The sequence below is a fragment of the Pleurodeles waltl genome, chromosome 9 (assembly GCF_031143425.1).
Source record: "Pleurodeles waltl isolate 20211129_DDA chromosome 9, aPleWal1.hap1.20221129, whole genome shotgun sequence".
In the NCBI taxonomy this organism is placed as follows: Eukaryota; Metazoa; Chordata; class Amphibia; order Caudata; family Salamandridae; genus Pleurodeles; species Pleurodeles waltl.
The window spans coordinates 141987502-142005021 of record NC_090448.1 but is presented as its reverse complement, the minus strand read 5'-3'; the positions used below and the strand labels follow the sequence as shown (position 1 = coordinate 142005021).

The 17520-nt window shown below is 45.4% G+C and overlaps 1 protein-coding gene across 1 annotated transcript in view; it reads left to right on the top strand.

Annotated features, from left to right (window-relative positions):
• Positions 1-9951: 9951 nt before the first annotated feature.
• Positions 9952-17520, top strand: part of ACTR8 (actin related protein 8) — a 115999-nt gene continuing 108430 nt past the window's right edge. The window contains exon 1 of the mRNA XM_069206444.1: positions 9952-10183. Within this exon, the coding sequence (XP_069062545.1) occupies positions 10064-10183 (120 nt within the window). The 5' untranslated portion in view covers positions 9952-10063. The remainder of the gene's footprint in view (positions 10184-17520) is intronic.

Below are 17520 nucleotides of genomic sequence, written 5' to 3'. Positions count from 1 at the left end.
TGCAGCCTCAGACGGCTGTCCACTGCTGGTTGTGGTGCTGCTGCTGCTGGTGGTGGTTGTGGGGGTAAGCTCCTACCCATCCCCTGCAGCCTCGGACGGCTGCACAACCATGTTTGTTGTTGGGGGCTCCGACTGAGTCCCAGCACCAGGACCCTTGTCCTTCCTGCTTGCTGGTGCAGGCCCCTTGTCCTTCTTGCCTGATTGTGCAGGTCCCTTGCCCTTCCTGGCAGCAGCTGGGGATGGCTCCTTGCTCTTCTTGGCAGCACTTGGGGCAGGCTCCTTGACATTCCTGGCAGCAGCTGGGGATGGCACCTTGGCTTTCAGGGCAGCAGCTGGGGAGGGATCCTTGCCCTTCGGGCAGCACTTGGGGCAGGCACCCTTTCCTTGAGGATGCCTGGTGCCCTGCATCGTTTCCCACCACAAGTGGGTGTGGACACTATTGGGCCCGTGGACTAGGTGGCTGAGGTGCTTGACTGGGTTCTAGTCACCCTGGCCAGACGTGAAGGACAGGTGGGGTGTAGGAAGAGGCCAATGGTGTGGAGAAAAAGCTGCTTAGGGACATTGGAGCAGGAAGAGGGAGAAGGTTTGGGAGTGGAGGAAGAGGGAGTGGTTGTGGGAGATGTCTGTCTGCTGTGCTTGGGTGCAGGTGCATAGGCTGGATGCTGTTGTGAGGTGGATGGCTGTTGGGTGTCTAAGTGATTGCGTTTGTGTACCTTGGGAGTGGGGGGACAGACACAGTGGGAGAGGACATAGGGGATATGTGGGTGGCTGTTGTGGTCGTGTCTGCCAGTAAGGTGTGTGTTCTGATAGGTGTGCTGGTGATGGTGGTAGTGGATAAGGATGTAGTGCATGCAGGTGTGGGCATAGACGCAACTGGGAGGGAGGTGGTGGATAAGGGGGACACAGTGGAGGCAGTGGATGTTGGTATGTCTGCATCGAGATGGGGTTTGTGTGAGTGCCTTTGGGATGAAATGTGGTGCTTGTGTTTGCCTGTGCCACTCTTGTGTGTTGTCCTGTGTGCATGCTCGTCTGCCTGTGTGCTTGGGATAGGTTGGGGTTGAGGGGAATGGGATTTGGAAGATGAAGTTGGAGGGGGAGGGTGGAAACAGGGACAATGGCTGCCATCACAGAGGAGGCCAGAGCCTGGATTGTTCTCCGTTGGGCCACCAATCCAGAGAGTGAATTCCCTCCATAAATGCATTGGTCTGCTGCATTTGTGCTGCCAGCCCCTGGATGGCATTCACAATGGTTGACTGCCCAACAGAGATGGATCTCAGGAGGTCAATAGCCTCCTCACTCAGGTCAGCAGGGCTCACCGGGGCAGGGCCTGAGGTGCCTGGGGTGAAGAAGATGCCCTCCCTCCTGGGTGAGCGGGCACGGGCAACTCTATTAGGGACTGCTGGGAGGGCGGTGCTGGTACGGGGGTGGCGGCTGTACCTGTAGCTGTGGTGGTCACAGAAGTGTCAGCCTCCACCAGGGAGCTTCCATGAGAGGAGGTATCTGTGTCCGAACTGTCCCCTCCAGTCTCTGCCGTGGTGCTCCCCTCGCCCTCTGTCCCACTGGTGCCCTCACCATCTGTGGACTCTGCCTCCTGGGTCCTTGTGATAAATATTCTAAAATGGTCAATGAGTTTTTAGGTAGCTGTTCCGTAGGCAGGGATAACAGTACTAATTTTACTATTGTATCTCATTGCTTCCCTAAGGAACATCTAAGTCTGCTACTGTGAAAATAGCTACTGGGGTTTTGTCACTGTAAGGACGTTTAATATTAACCTTTTATATGCTGTACTTTTTAATACAATGCACCCTTCCATTTAGGTATTTAAAACCTGCTTAAGGGTGACTTATTAATATTTAAAAGGAAGGTTTAGGCCTCTTCAAAAGGTTTATCTTGACAAGCTGAAAATGCAGTTTTAAAACTGCAGAGAAAGGCTACAGTGGTAGGCCTGCAGTCAGATTTTGTACTGCCACTCTACTGGTGGCACAATGTGTGCTGCAGTCAACTGAGGACCTTTACTTTACAGACCCTAGGTACATTATGTTCCATATTACCAGGGACTTAAAGGTAATTTAAAAATGCCAATTAGGAGTAAAGACTGTTTCAACATGTTTTAGGGGTCAGAATACATTCCCTGGGGCCTGGTTTGCAGAGTTTGAGTGCACAGAGTAAAAAACAACAGCAGCAGCGTCAGCCCAAATAAATGGGGGTGATAATGCAAAAAGAGGCATAGATAGATAGATAGATAGATAGATAGATAGATAGATAGATAGATAGATAGATAGATAGTGTTAGAAATGGGATCTCTCGTTGGCAATGGTTGGGACCCTCACTCTAGTCAGGGTAAAGGAGTCACACAGCTAAGATAACCCCTGCTCACCCACTTGGTAGCTTGGAACGAACAGACTGACTTATCTCAGAGGCAATGTCTAAAAGTAACACACACAGTAACACAGTGAAAACACCACAAAAGTTCCCCACACCAGTTGAGACAAATAGTAGGGTTGGGTGAAGAATTCGCTCAGCCGGCGAAGTTCGCAGAGTTTTCCTCACTCCGCGCTTCGACACAGAGTGGAGTTCTTTTCTTGCTCACGCTCGCCAACATTAAGTTGGCGAGCGTGATTGAGAGAAATCACTAAGTTGGGGAGTGCAAGCGAGATTTCTGCACACAAGCGGTCACAGTAAGGCATGACCGCTCACGATGAGAAAGCTGTTGCTCGCTTTGAGGAAGCTGCCACTCGAGTAGAAAATCTACTCAAGCAACAGAAACAAGTTAGCACCCTCTGGCGCTCCACGTGATGCCGTTCCCTCTGATTTTACAGTGCAGGAGAAACTCCTTGTGCTGAAAATCAGTGCGAACAGCGTGACTTACCCAAAATCCGCCTCTCGCGGAACTCCAGGTAGCAAGGTGGAGTTCTGTGTACCAGAACTCCGTGAACTCTGCCCAGGCCTAACAAATAGCCAATATTTATCTGAGTAAAACAAGACGGAAACAACAAAATCCAACATACAAAAGTGAACATATGAATTTTCGAAGATTAAATCTTAGTTTAGTGTTTAGAAATACAATAGCTCAAACTGGGGCTATCATGGCATCTTGACAGAGTCACTTCCAACAGCCTGACACCACTCATGAGGGAGTGCGGGCTCGTCACAGAGTTGCACAAATCCCAGATACAGTACATTGGAAAATGATGAGGAAACAAAGATGTTGTTCGGAGTTAGAGAGGTGAGGCATTGCTGGAGTCGGTTCGGCGTTGGTTCCTTACTTCTACAGGGGAGGTGAGGATCGGGTCCTTACTCCAGGTGAGGCGTTGATTCCTTACGGTTGCAGGGAGGTTATGCAGCATCAGTAGCGATGTTTCAGTTCCTTACGACAAGGCGGGGTTGACGAATCCAGCAGGTCAAGATGCAAGGCATGGACTTTGCGGTGTTGAGATCACACCACAGGGCTAGGGGTGTTGCGGTGGAGTCGGAGACCGGGTGTCATGGATGTCAGTGAAATGGCATTTGGGACTCACGCTGTGGCGGTAATTTGGAGGCGATGTGGCAGCATCAGGCCTGTGCTGCAGGTCGTAGTCAACGCACTCAGCGGGGACCGCGGCTCCAGTGCAGACAGCAGCATGTAGTCAGAGAGCTTGCCGGTTCCCAAGTCACTCTGGAGACTATGGTGGTCAATATGAGTTTGGAGGTCCTGCCCCGCCACGCCGGTGGTGCAGGGCAGGACAGCCAAATTCTGATTGCGGCGGTGAACTGGCTGCATCACAGCCAGTTCACCTCCTGTACTGCCAGGGTGGTGGGACCGCCTGGCCAAAGGTTGACCACCTTCCACCCGGCGGTCAACCTAACACCTTCTGCGGAATTGCATGTATCCTTTCTGCCAGGGATTCTGTGGCAGCAGCCCTGCCACGAAATCCCTGGTGGAAAGGATACCGGTGACAGGAATTCAAATTCCTATCACCACAACAGGACTCCCCAACACCCCCCCATGTAGGAGGCCCCCTGACCCCATCACAAGCCTCCCAACCCCCCCAAGCAGCGAAGCACCCCACCACAAGCACGCACATACCATACTTACATGCATCCACGCACACATCCACGCTCACTCACTCATTCATACACACATACACACACAGCCAGGACACACACCCCACTCCCTACATACATGCATTCACACAAGCACACAGACTCCCTGTCTCACTGTCTTCATCTTTTTCCATCTATCCCTAGCTTTCTGTATTGTTGTCCCTCTTCCAGTCTCTGTATTTATCCATCACTGTCTTTATGTCTTTCTGCCTCTCATTTTGTGTGACATCTGTTTCCTATGTCTTTTTCTCTCTTTCGTCCCATCTCTCTTACTTTGTCGCTATTTGTCTTCGTTATTCAATACTTCTTTTTCCCTGCCTTTTCCTCTCTCTCTCTGTCTCTCTCCCTCGCTTTCTCTGTCTCTTCTTCTTTCAATCAGTGTATCTGTCCTTTTCTCAAAGTCTCTCTCCCAGCTCTACCTATTACTTTCTCTATCTCTAGCTCTCTTACTCTTTCTTTCATTATCTCTCCTTCTCACTTTTTCTGTCTTTCATTGTCTGTCCTTCGTTGTGTTTGTTTCTCTCTCCCAGTTTCTCTTTGTTTATCTCTGTCCCACTCTTTGTCTTTCTATGTCTATTCCTGTCTTTAACTTATCCACGTCTTTTGTCTTCCTTTGTCATTAGCTTTCTTCTCCCTGGGTTTACGGCTCTCACTTTCTCTTTAAATATCTGCCTGTCTTTCTCTATTTTGCTATGGCTTTGCCCTGTCTCTCTCTATATCCCTGTCCCTAGCTGTCTGTCGCTCTCCCTCTCTGTTTCTCCCCATCTCTCCCTGTCATTCTCTGTCTTTCCCTTTCTTTCTGTCATGTCTTGGAATATGTTCTGGTTCACTGTGCCTTGATGTGAAGTTTTTCTGTAGTTACTCATATGTGTCATGCTTTAGAATTCGACTGTCTCACAATTTGTAATCCTTCTAGCTTGTGTGCATGAAGCATTTGGTTGATAGTGACAGTTATTCTGTGGCTGAAGCTGGAATGATCAACAGAGAGTAAAAAGGGCTTGTTGTATCACCATGTTAAACTGAGGGCCTAATTTAGAAGTTGGCAGGCAGCCCATTTCTCTGTTAGGGAGATGGAGTGAATTACTCTGGCATCCTGACAGAGGTGCCACCCCCCACATTGAAAAATGACTGGCATGCAGGTGGTCATTTCTTAAAGCAGTGGCAGGAACCACCGTCACAGTGGTTCCCTCAAAGTGTGTTGAGGTTTGGTGCACGGCTCCATCCAAATAATGGAGCCTTGCACCAAACTGGTTTCTTTTTTAAAAGAAAAAGAAAATGCTCCACCCACCATGAGAGTAATCTCCCCTGGTGAGGGGATCATTTTGAAGTTTTCATTGCCCCTTATCACCAGAATTGTTCTGGCGGTGATGGGCAGTAAAAATTGATCTCTAATTCTACCAATCTAAATCAGGTGGGCTGAATGAGAGATCTGCCTTTAGAGGCCCTTACTCCGCAGATGGAGGAGTCTCCGTTGTGATTAAACCTATGGTCCGCCTGCATCTAAATTGAGTGGGTGGGCCTTTATTTTGGCAGTATGTATACTCCTTTGGGATGGAGTACATACCTCCAAGAAAGATCCTAAGTCTTCTTAAACTCCAGACTGCCTTCTGTAATTCATAGCAAGCACTATAACCCCATTTTGGCATTGAGCTGCCTTGAGGATTAGTAGTGTTGCTGTGTGTCAGCACTGTAAATGAGCAACATGTTGCACTCCACAATGGCCACACCACTGTGAAGTTCCTTGATGTCCCATCTTTCTTTTCTCGTTCTCTCCCGGGTCTCACCCGATAGTTCCACCTTTCTCTAATTCTCTGTGTTTTTATCTCTCTCTAATTGTCTTTGTCTTCCTCCGTATCTCTCACTCTCTCTGGCTTTCTACATTTGTCCCTGTCTTTCATTCTCTAATTACATGTCTCTATCGTCTTTCACTCCCTGTTTCTCCATCTCTCTCTCTCTTCATATCTCTCCTTCTTTCAATCACTTGTCTCTATTTTTCTCTTTCTAACTCTTCCATTCCTCTAATCTCCCTCTCTCTTTGGCTCCCCGTCTCTTTCCCCATTTCTTCCTGTCTCCCTGACCTTGGCCGTTCTTAGGCCCATATTTATACTTTTTTAGCACTGCATTTGCGTCGTTTTTTGACGCAAAAGCAGCGCAAACTTAACAGTTGTATTTTGTACGTTTGCGCTGCTTTTGCATCAAAAAGCAGCACAAATATGGCGCTAAAAAAGCATAAATATTTGCCTTAATGTCTTGGACAAACTATGTTCCAGAGTTCTTAGTTTTATTTTCATGTCGTATGTGTTGGGATGTTCCCTGCATGGTGAACAGGAACGTACCTGTGCCCTGAGTGCCTGAACGCTTGTGAAAGAGTTATCCTGAATTTTATTTAGGCCCTGGCGTCAATTTAGCATGAACACAGAGGTCTAGACCAGCTCCTGATAATGCAAGGTACAGAGTCTGTTTTTAGATCTGGAGGTGTGAACAAAGCAAACTCTTCTGGGAGGGCACAGGACTCCTGTCCATGACTGGGGTGAGAGACATAAACCAGTGGTGGCAGAGCACCAAGTTTGTGAATCAAGTAATCAGGCCTTTTCTGTCTGTCAGGGAGGCAGTAGTCCATGGAGTCCTTTCGTGTAAAGTCTGGCTTTTATGTGAACCCCAGATCTTTACCTTCCATGTGCATGTTGAGAATGTAAATGTGCAGTGAGGGTTCAGAACATGTATGGTAGTAGGACTCTAGTTATATTCAGCCATTTTGGAAGGCCCCTTATTTAGCAAGGTTTAAGATGGAGGGAGGATGCAGCTTCTACAGATTGCAATAGTGCTTTTATTGCATTCCTTTGGCTACATGGTGGAGCAACAAACAATGATGTGAAGGAGAATGGAAACAGAACTCCCCTTAAAAATTCAATGCGGACTTTGTTAGCATAGGGCTGCTGATAAGCCTTACCTGAGCACTGCCATTTCGTAGGCTATTCACAATATTTCCAAGCTAACACTTTTTTTCTCAAGGTATGACACTAAAATGCTAATATCACAGATAATTATAGCTCCTCCATACTCAACACAGTGCTCCAAAAGGTTAGATAAACTCAGCAGCTAGTGCTTAATGTTCTGCCTCAAAGCAGTGGTTATGAGCAAGGCCTAGGTTGAGGAGAGGTGTCTCATTGCTAATTAAATCGTCCTGAGATTAACTAAGTAGATTACCTTACTTTCACATAAGTAAGAGTTTCTCACACTGTCTACAGCTGGATCATAAAATTATTTGACTACATATGCATTCAAACTGTAGCCTCTCGGCAGAGTACACACAGCAGTTGTCTCACATATGCCAATTGTAATTGCTGTACACCAGCTGTCGAAATACTAACCGCTCCAAACTCAGGAAACAGAAATGCTGTATTTACAGGGCAAGAGGAAGACAGAGAGAAAACAGTGTAGTGGTGATGCAAGGGAGCAAATGAAGAAAGGATGAGCGATAAGACAGTGTTGAAGAGGAAGATGACTTGTGAGATATGCAGATAGAGGATTTCAGAAAAATGTTGGGAGAAAAGTGTCAGAGCGAGAGACTGCAGAAGGGAAAGGAAGAACAAGAGCATTTTAGGCACTCAGAATGCCACTACCCATTCCATGGATTTACAATATTTAATTCAATTTAATATTCTCGGAATTTAACATTTTTAAGTTTTAGTTATTCACAACAAAATCATTGTTTTTACTCATGGATCTGATGCTGCTAACAAGCATTGGCAACACCAATCAGTCTGTCTTGTTTTAGTAGTATGTTCATTGTGTGATATCCCTGGAGGCAGTAACAGATAATTCACAGAGAGGCACTCAGGTAATCATCATTGCTTTTGTTTATTTGTGAGCAAACGTCATTCAAAGAGTCATACATTTGACAGTGGAATGTCACTCTTATGCCAACTGAAACCATAAAATTGTCACACATACACAGTCTGAAAAGTTGGCAGCTATGCCTATTCGGTACTCGGTATGTGTTGTCTCTGGCTTCTAATCTGTGGTTACGGCACTGATCAGGCACATATGAAGTTCACTCAGTCACCTCCAAGGCGTATATGTGTCCAACAGTTCAGTTCACGTTTCACTTCTGGAGGTCATTTGCACATAGTCTTAGTTCATGCTACAGACTTCAGTCTGCTATTCGTTCTCCCACAGTTCTCAAGTGTGGAGTTACTTGTGCCTTGAAGTTGTACTTCAGGCTGATGTGGGTCTGGCTGACAGTGTCAAATATGACATGCGGCCATCTGGCAATTAAGGCGCATCACATATGCCTAGGTGTGCGTCGGTCCTGTGCATACGTGATTTACAAAGCAATCTTTGTGAACTTTTTTTTTGATGTTCAGGCTATGACCCAGATTTGTGGTGGCCTAGCGCCATTCCAACGCCAAAGAAGCATCATTTTTTTTACCCTAATGTGGTGTTGGAAGGGCAAAAATGCTGTTCCATATTTACAAAGTGGCGCAATTCTTGCATTGTGCCACTTTGTAACCCCTTGCACCACATTATGCCTCCGCCAGGCATAATGTATGCAAGGGGGGCATTCTGGCGCTAGGGGGGGGGCTTAAAAATGGCGCAAAGGAATCTATGAGTCTTTTGCGCCATTTTTATTGTAATTTTTTTAATGCCTGCTAAGTGCAGGCGTTAAAAGGAGGCTCCCATTGTGCTCAATGGGCCCCTGGGTGCTTTGCAAGATTAGCGTCAAAAGTTTTTGATGCTAGTTCTGCACAGGGCCGGACTAGCATAAAAAAAGGTGACGCTAGTCCCCCTGACTACCGCCATAGCATGAGTTTCAGAATGAAAAACCGGGACGGCCATTGAAATAGAAATGGGACATTGTTTTGACCAGTGCCTCAGATCATGTTGGTCACTGAAAGACTACACTAAAAATATTTATATGCATATATACACACACATATATTTCTTCCCCCATGTATAATGCGACCCAGGAGCAGGCTGCTAATGAGCCTGTTTTGGGACCCCTTCCTTAAATCATTTTGTGCTGCATGAGTGAGGCGAGGCAGCTGAGCAGGCATCTTTTTAAACCCTGTATAATTTTAGTGGTGTGGAGACAGAGCTCTTATAACAACCCAACCTCTGCTCCTGGTGTTAAGAGAGGATATATATCCCCCGTGTGTGATGGGACCCAGGAGCGGGCTGCTAATGAGCCTGCCTTGTGGTGATGGGACACCGATTCACCCCTTCCTTAAATCATGCTGTGCTGCATGAGATGCGAGGCAGCGCAGCAGGCATTTTTTCAAAACACTGTGTAGAGAATAACCGTCGAGGTCGCAAGGCTACACACTGCATTATAGTAGTGTGAAGACAGAGCTCTTTAAACAACCCAACCTCTGTTCCTGGTGTTGAGAGAGGACCGGAGGAAACATGAGCCTGCACCACGTTGTGATTAAAGTGTGCGCTATTCCGACCCTCTCAAAAAATCTGGAACATATCTTTATTGCAGCAAAGAGTGTAGGGACGCTGGGACACTCCCTGAAAACACCGGGACTGTCCGAGAAAATGCAGGACGTCGGGTCACCTTATATATGAGTTATCTGAGAACCGCTATTTTCATTTGAATGCTTAATTTGTATCCAGTACTAAGGAACGAACAGCCGCCCACTACTTCCGGGTCAAGGGAGATAGAAATAGCACAAGCGCACAGACTGACACAACCCGTATTAGACTATTTAAGTCTGCCTTCTATTTCCGGGAAAAGGAGCAACGACGCTCTGTCGCTCGCTTCTCTCTATCGTTATTCTCGATTCTATCCGCCTCCTCGGCCAACCTATTAGAATACCAAAGGGCTGAACAGCAGTCCAATCAGAGAACACCCTGTCTTTAGCATGCCGACGTGGGAGGAGATTACAGTGTGTACGTTAATGTCCACGTGACGCATGTGCTGTTCTGTGACTGCCGGTGTGTCCTGTAATGGGAAGAAGTGGTTATAGTGGCAGTCATGACCCAGGCGGAGAAGGCAGACCCGGAGAACGGGAAGGAGAAGGAGCGAGAGAAAGAGCAGCGCGTTGGAGTAAAGCGCCCAATTGTTCCGGCCGTTGTGCAGGAGTCTATGCAAGAGGTAACCAGTGTTGGAAACCTAAAGCGGAAGACCCACCGGGCACTGGCGTAGGAGACAATACATTTCTGGGGGGGGGCAGCGACAGACTTGGGGACTTCTCAATTCACCCTATACAAATCGCCCATTGTTTGCGAAATGCAGGCTCCGATAAATGTACACAATCCTATAGTTTGGACGTGAAATAGTGAGAAAAGAAGCCATGTTGTCAGCTTGAAAGTATGTTATATTGTTATTTACATTCTCCAAGTATTTATACCAAATGTGAAAAAAACATGTTAATTAACCTTGCATCTTCATGCACCAAGCAAATAAAGGTTGGAGGGAGAAAAGGAAGAACGTACCTTTTGTGCCTGCACTGATCATGCCTCTCACCTCATGCAAATTGAAACGGCACTAGAGATATCACAAGCGATCAGGTACAATAATTGTAAACTCTGCTCTGAAACCATAGTTCTAATAACACTTCTGCTCCTCTGTGCGATATTTGACAGGTCATCTCCACATCAGTCAAAACTGTGAGCATTTACACTGAAGAAGCCCTTGGTGTTACAGATTATTTAATACATGGGATTCTGTGATCCCTGTATAAACAGCAGTCATTAATTTCTATCTAATCAGCTACTTCTGATGCATCAAGTCACTGATTATAAAGAAAAGAGTCAGAACTTGACTATTATAAGGTTATTACAGTCAAGTTTTGACTTTCCTTCTGCCAGAGCCAGCAGCCAAGGTAAAAGGCAGGTCAGGACATGGAACACAATGAAAGCAGCTGTTTAAAGCAACAAATGGAACATTGTTTTTTTTCTGTTTTTTTTGTGCTCTGTTTTGATAGCTTAAAATTATAGAAGCAATGCTCTAAGGCAGTAATTCCCAACCTTTTGACTCCTGAGGACCTCCAATGAATCACTACTGGAAGCCGGGGAACCCCAAGTAATTGGTATAATTTAAATTTCAAACATTAAAACAGTAATTTACAAAAAATACACAATCAAGTTCACACCAAACACTAAAATTACTAAAGATCTAATTATTTTATATTGAAAAAATATCCAAGAATCAAAAATCTTTAATGGGAAGGTTGGCACTGCATCTCAGGTGACTAACTTTTCTTTGTTAGGTCTTATTTAGGAAAGCTGAATCCTCAGGTCAGATTCTACATTTCCCAAGCGATTATAGTTTTTATTTTTTAGGTACGTAAGATCTGAAAAGGCTTTTTCACACACATATGTGGTGGGGAAAGGAAGTAAACCATAAGGGCCTCGCAACTCTCCATAGCCTCCCTGTCACGTATAATTAATTTGTTTAATAGCACCTCTCATACCAGTGTAAGGTATTGGAGCACATAAAATACTATCTTTGTATGATCCACATCCTTTCCAGCAGGCATATTAACCACCTGCGCTACCTTAGATAAGACAAAACTGCCACTAGACAAAACCCCTACCTCTCTCCAACAGGTACATTAATCACCAGTTATCTTGATGCATTTATTTTTGCCCGAAAGCCTCTGTTGACTGCTAAAAAAACAGGGTTGGAGAGGCAGGGGGATGAAAAAAGAAAAAAAGAACACTTAATCTTTGTATGGCTGCCGTCTCTCCTCTGTCCTCTTCTTCCCTGAGTCCCGGCAGCACGGAAGCACACAGGCTCCCAGACTCACCTAAGCCAATCAAAACGCAGCTGCCACCAGCATGACAGAAGCGTCGTAATTGGTCTGAGCAGCCTATTTGAGCATTCAGACAGGGAGAGGGAGCCTGTTCATGTTCTCCACCTGGCTGTGCAATACAGCCGGGTGGGGAAATACTAAGTGCGCATTTCTGTTTGGCCAGCTCAAGACGGCAGGCTAAACCGTCATGCGCACTTATGGTGCACATTCCACTCCTCCTCCATGTGACACAGCCCAGCCTACCCTGACCTGGCTCTACACTGAAAAATAAATTATAATAACATAAAGTTATTCTCATTTTCTTTTTCCTTTTATGCACTGCTCAGAGCATTAGGGGAACGCTCCTCCTCCTTGGCGGAGGAGCTGCTGCTGCTGGATGTACAATGAACCTTGCAGTGCTTTTAAAACTGCTGCCCAAAGGAAGTAATAAATATATAAAACATGTGTTTCTAGATGCCCCAACTGGAGAAGTGCCTTTCTGCTGGCCCAGGTCTGCGGATTCCCTGGGAATGTGTCACAGACCCTTGGGGGGGCCTCAGACCACAGGTTGGGAACTGCTGCACTAAGGTTTTAAGTGGCTTGTGGGTAAGTTGATGGTGTGGTATTATATGGGCTAGTGTACCACTTGGCGCAGATGATAAGGATACTGCAAGTCATCTTGGAGTTCCATACTTTATAAACAAGCATTGGCAAAACCAATAGGTCTCACTTATACAGAGCTATTGGCTCTGCTAGTGTGTTGTAGCCGTGTTGTAAACTAGCACGGCTGCTGTTCAGCGTGGCTGTAAGTTAATGGCATAAAGGAGAATGACATGTTATAAAGTGGTGTTGATTGGTGTGGCATAGAGTGTTGAGGAGTGAGTAGAGTGTCGTAGAGTGGAGTGCATTGGCATAGAGTGAAGTAAAGTAATGTGGAGTGCCATAGAGAGAGTTGAATAGGGTGTTGAGCATAGTACATTGTGGTATAGTGCAGTGGCATGGAGTGTCATAGAGTGGAGTAGAATATTGTAGATTGAAGTGGAATAGAATATCATGGAGTGGCATAGAGTGGAGTAGGATATAATACAGTGGAGTAAAGTGGCATGGAGTGGTGTAGAGGCAATTATGTATTGAGTCACAAGGTGGAGTAAAGTATTGTATAGTGGCACAGAGTGGAATAAAGTTTAATGGAGTAGAGTGTTGGAAGGGAGTATTATGGAGTGTAATGTCGTAAAGTCAAGTGTTGTAGAGTGACCTAGAGTGAAGTGGTACAGAGTAGATTGGCATGGAGTGCATTGGTTTTTAGTAAAGTGGTGTAGAGTGCATTGGTGTAGAGGGCACTGGTTTAGAGTAGAGTGCACTACTCTAGTGGTGAAGTGTAGAGCCGCAGAGTGGAGTGGTCCAGCATAGATTAGTGGTGCAGAGTGCTGTGTTGTAGAGTAATGTGGTGCATGGTAGATTGGAGTGCTGCAAGATAGAGTGGCGTAGAGTGCAGTGATGCAACATAGAGGGGTGTACAGTGTAGTGGCATAGAGTGCATTTGTGAAGAGTGCAGCAGAGTGGCACAAAGTTGAGCAGTGGCGAATAGAATGCAGTGGTGCAGAGTACAGCGGTGTAGAGTTCAGTGGCAAAGTGTACACTGTTGCAGAGTAGAGTGTCATAAAGGGCAGTGGTGTACAGTAGAGTTGCATCGAGTGCATTGGCGTAGAGTGCAGTCGCAAAGTAACATCGAGTACAGGCGCAGAGTAGAATAGAGTGGCGTAATGTGCAGTGTTACTGTGCAAAGGGGATCATAGATTGCAGTGGTGTAGAGTGATGTAGGGAGAAGTGGTGCTGAGTGCAGCAGTGCAGAGTGGAATAGAGTGGCGTAGAGTGCTGCAGTAAAGTACAGTGCTGTGTAGTATAGTGGTGTAGAGTGCATGGACGTTGTCTACAGTGGTGCAGAGTAGAGTGGAGTGGCCTAGACTAGAGTAGGGTAGAGTGAATTGGCACAGGCTTTTGACCTTCCTCACGAAGTCAGTAAAGTTATTTTGGCAGCTAGGTGTCCCGCCACTAAAACAGTGTAAGCCTGCCATTGGAAAAGCTTTGTATATTATTGTACAGAAAGGTCTATTGACCCTCTTTCTGCTTCTCTTTCTGACATTCTTCTTTTCATTCTGTCTCCAGCCCAGCAGGTTTCTGCCTTTGGTACACTCAAGGGCTATCTTTCTGCCTTATCGGCATTCCTTCAGCTGCCTAATCAGCCTTCACTGTTCAAATCTCCCATTGTAAATAGATTCCTCAAAGGGCTTGTACATATGCTTCCCCCCTACGCCCTTTATTATGCCCCAATGGGACTTAAATCTTGTCCCCACATTTCTCATGTGTGATCCCTTCGAGCCTTTATACAACTGTCCCCCCTCCGGCTGCTCACCATCAAGACAGCCATCTTAGTGGCAATAACATCTGCCAGAAGAGTGAGTGAGATGCAAGCCCTGTCATCAAGGCCATCGTATCTCACTATCCAGACAAAGTGGTCCTCAGAACTTGTGGCTTGGGTATCTATTCAAAGGTAAGGAATCTGCAGCTAGAAGTATATCAGATGAACAAGTTACCTTCAGTAACTCATTATCTGGTAGAGACTCTATCTAGCTGCAGATTCCTTACACCTACCCATGCCTCCCGCTCTGTGGATATGACTAGTAGGGTTAGGGTTTTTTCCCTTCTCAGGGCCCTAGTTTTGCACAGACAATGTTGGTTCTATCCACGACTCTGCGCTTCTGGCATGGAAGTTTTTTGTGGATAAAAGAACTGGCGTATGCGTGCCAAGGTGGCGTCTATAAAGATGACTGTGACGTCATAGGCAGCTCCAACGTCGCTGACAAAGCCACGCAGAGCCGGACGACGCATGCCGAACCAAACAACAGCACGCGCAGGGTATTGCTCAGCAAAAAGGTTCCGGATTCGAAGCTGACACCAGGGAATTCAAAGGTAAGGAATCTGCAGCTAGATAGTCTCTACCAGAAAATACGTTACTGAAGCTAAGTAACTTGTTCATTTGGTCTAAATTTAGACTAAACATCTAATTTTACGATTTTTGGGAACTCACAAAGGGCATTTACAAGTAGTACCTTTACGTCTGCACTTGGGGGGATCTCCGTTACGTGTAAATGTTAGAAAGAGATACCCTTCTAGTAGCTAAATTTTATATTGTGAAAAGATAAAATCTCACCTTCCCTGTTTCAGTGAATGGTGTGATCCTAGGCAACTACAGATACTCAGGACACAAGTCCTAAAAAAAGAAGTGTGGGGGGACTAACCAAGTTAGGCAGTATGCAAGTGACATCACAATGCATGACATCATGGCGTGTGACATTGCACTTGGCATCATAACCCATGACCTCAAAGAAGGTGGCATCAGATCTTGACACCTCAAGACATATGTTCAGCAGGTCTATTATGAGTATGTTTGAGTGCTTTACCATATTTAACAAATGAGATTTTGCTTTGGGGTTGTGCCAAAAAAGTTAGGCAACCTTGACACAAAATCTGAGCCTTAATTTATAAAATTATTTTTTAGAGGCTCTGCCATCCATAAATTGGCATAAGGGAGAAATGTGGCAGTAAATCAGCTCTGCTTAACTGGTGCAAAATCTGCATTTTAAAATATCTTGTGGGGGTTAAGGCGTCTGCTGAAGAGATCTTTGTGTGCCCAGTATATCTTGGGGAATAATAATAATGTGCATGATGTAAAGCGCTTGGACACCCTGAATTGGATTAAGTAGCGCTATAAAAGAAATACAACAAAATAGTGGTATTTAAATTGTTATGTGTGTAAATACTGGGTCAGACCAACACATCTGATATTCTTACACTGCATACCTATCTCTTATATGCAGGGACTGAACAAAGTGAAAACCATGTCTCTCTTAGATACCTGTGAAGTAATAGCAAGCTGTGTGCTTTTGTTTCCTAGATAGCAGCTAAGTGTGAGGCTCCAGACAGCTTCCAGCTAGAATAATCAAACAAAAGAAGGCCTGATGGCCTGTTAATTGCAACCTTTGTCCTGGGCCAGCAGAAATGTACAATCGGAAACCCTCTTTCATGCTGCCCAGAAGGAATTAACGTGCTTCTGAAAGTGCGTGCAGGTGTTTCTAAAAATGTCAAAATACATCGGAACAAAATGGCCCTGCAAGATAGAAGTGAGAGGGGAAATTATTTTGCCCCCTTGTCTCCCCCCCACTCTTGTCCCCTGTGTCCCACATACGCCAAAATCTGGGGGGGGGGATACATCCCCGTGTCTCCCACACTTCCTACGCCTTTGCCACCGGGGAGAGTGTAATTCACCCCACCCCATTAAAACTCTGACATTGCTTCAACAGAAAAATACTGTCCTCCGAGTACAAATCTCATTTGCAAAGTTGAACTGTCTCTTTTCTGAATAAAGAGAAAAGCCTCTTCCAGACAGTTAGATCTTTGATAGAATACCACTATTGCAGCGAACAAGTGTGCTCCCCTTTTACCCTTTTACCCTCAATTTTGCCTACAGTATAAAAAGAATGCTTGTGTTTTCAAATGTGGGAGGGCTCTAATACTAGTATAGACGTGCATTCTCTTATGCAAATGTGTGTGTGGCTTGTTTTTAAAATCGCATGGCATAGTGTAGTGTCATCTTCTCCCTAAGCCCGAGGTTTAAAATTCCAATGTTTCTATAAAGGAGTGGCTGTAACCAGTGCTTAAACGAGCAAGCAGTGCCTGCAGTTCTTTAATTTTGAAAGGCGAGTACCTGCGCTTCTCATCACTGCTTCAGTACATTTAATGGGAGAGCGCCAGCACTTCTGAAGAGTGATTACCTGTACTACATAAAGCATTGAATGTAATCCAAAGCATACAGAGGCATGCATATAATCTGCCTCTGGCACCAGTAACTATTAATTGATATCCTATTTTTCAGAGCTACCAGAGGAAGTGCCTCTTTATACAGTACACTCAAATCATTCGTTAGTTCACAAAGCCTTATGGAAAGAAGGTGGTAGACCTCACTCTGGATTCTAGTTACAGAAACACAAGGAAGCTTTACTGGGCTTTGAAGGACGTTATACATCCACAACAATAATCGACCTCGTCTCAGTAATTTTAACCTGCCCATTCGTCCCTGACTCATGGCCTTCAATAAAGCGTGTTAATGTCAGAAAGAATGCTTAGGAAGCTAGACCGTCATAGCGCCTAGTGGGTCGGTTCAGCAGGCAGCATTGTTTCAGATCTATTTGTCCTAGAGGTGATAGAACCTTAGAAGTAAGGCCCTTGGCGAGCATGGTCAGGACCCAAAATAATAAATATAACCATTGTCATTAGGACAGTAGGGATCCTCCTTCATTTGTGGCCATTGCTGCGTAGGAGCACCACATTTTTATTCACAAATGTCAGTTTTGTTTTAGTTATCTGCAGTTGCAGTGGACAGACGAAACATGTTCTAAACAGCAGACAACCCACAACAACAAAAAAAACACATATACAAATATGTTGTCTCAGTTATAATCTGGCCTGGTGTTCATTTTGCAGGTGCCTTCTGGCAAAATATTAGCAGACAGGCTTTTGTACAGCCTAGACATTGCACTCCAGTGCCAGTTTTTTACTATGCACCCTTGTGTACAACACTTCTGTTGCTTAGTAGATCTGTTTATGCTGTAACACATTGTTTAGCATCCATGTGTAT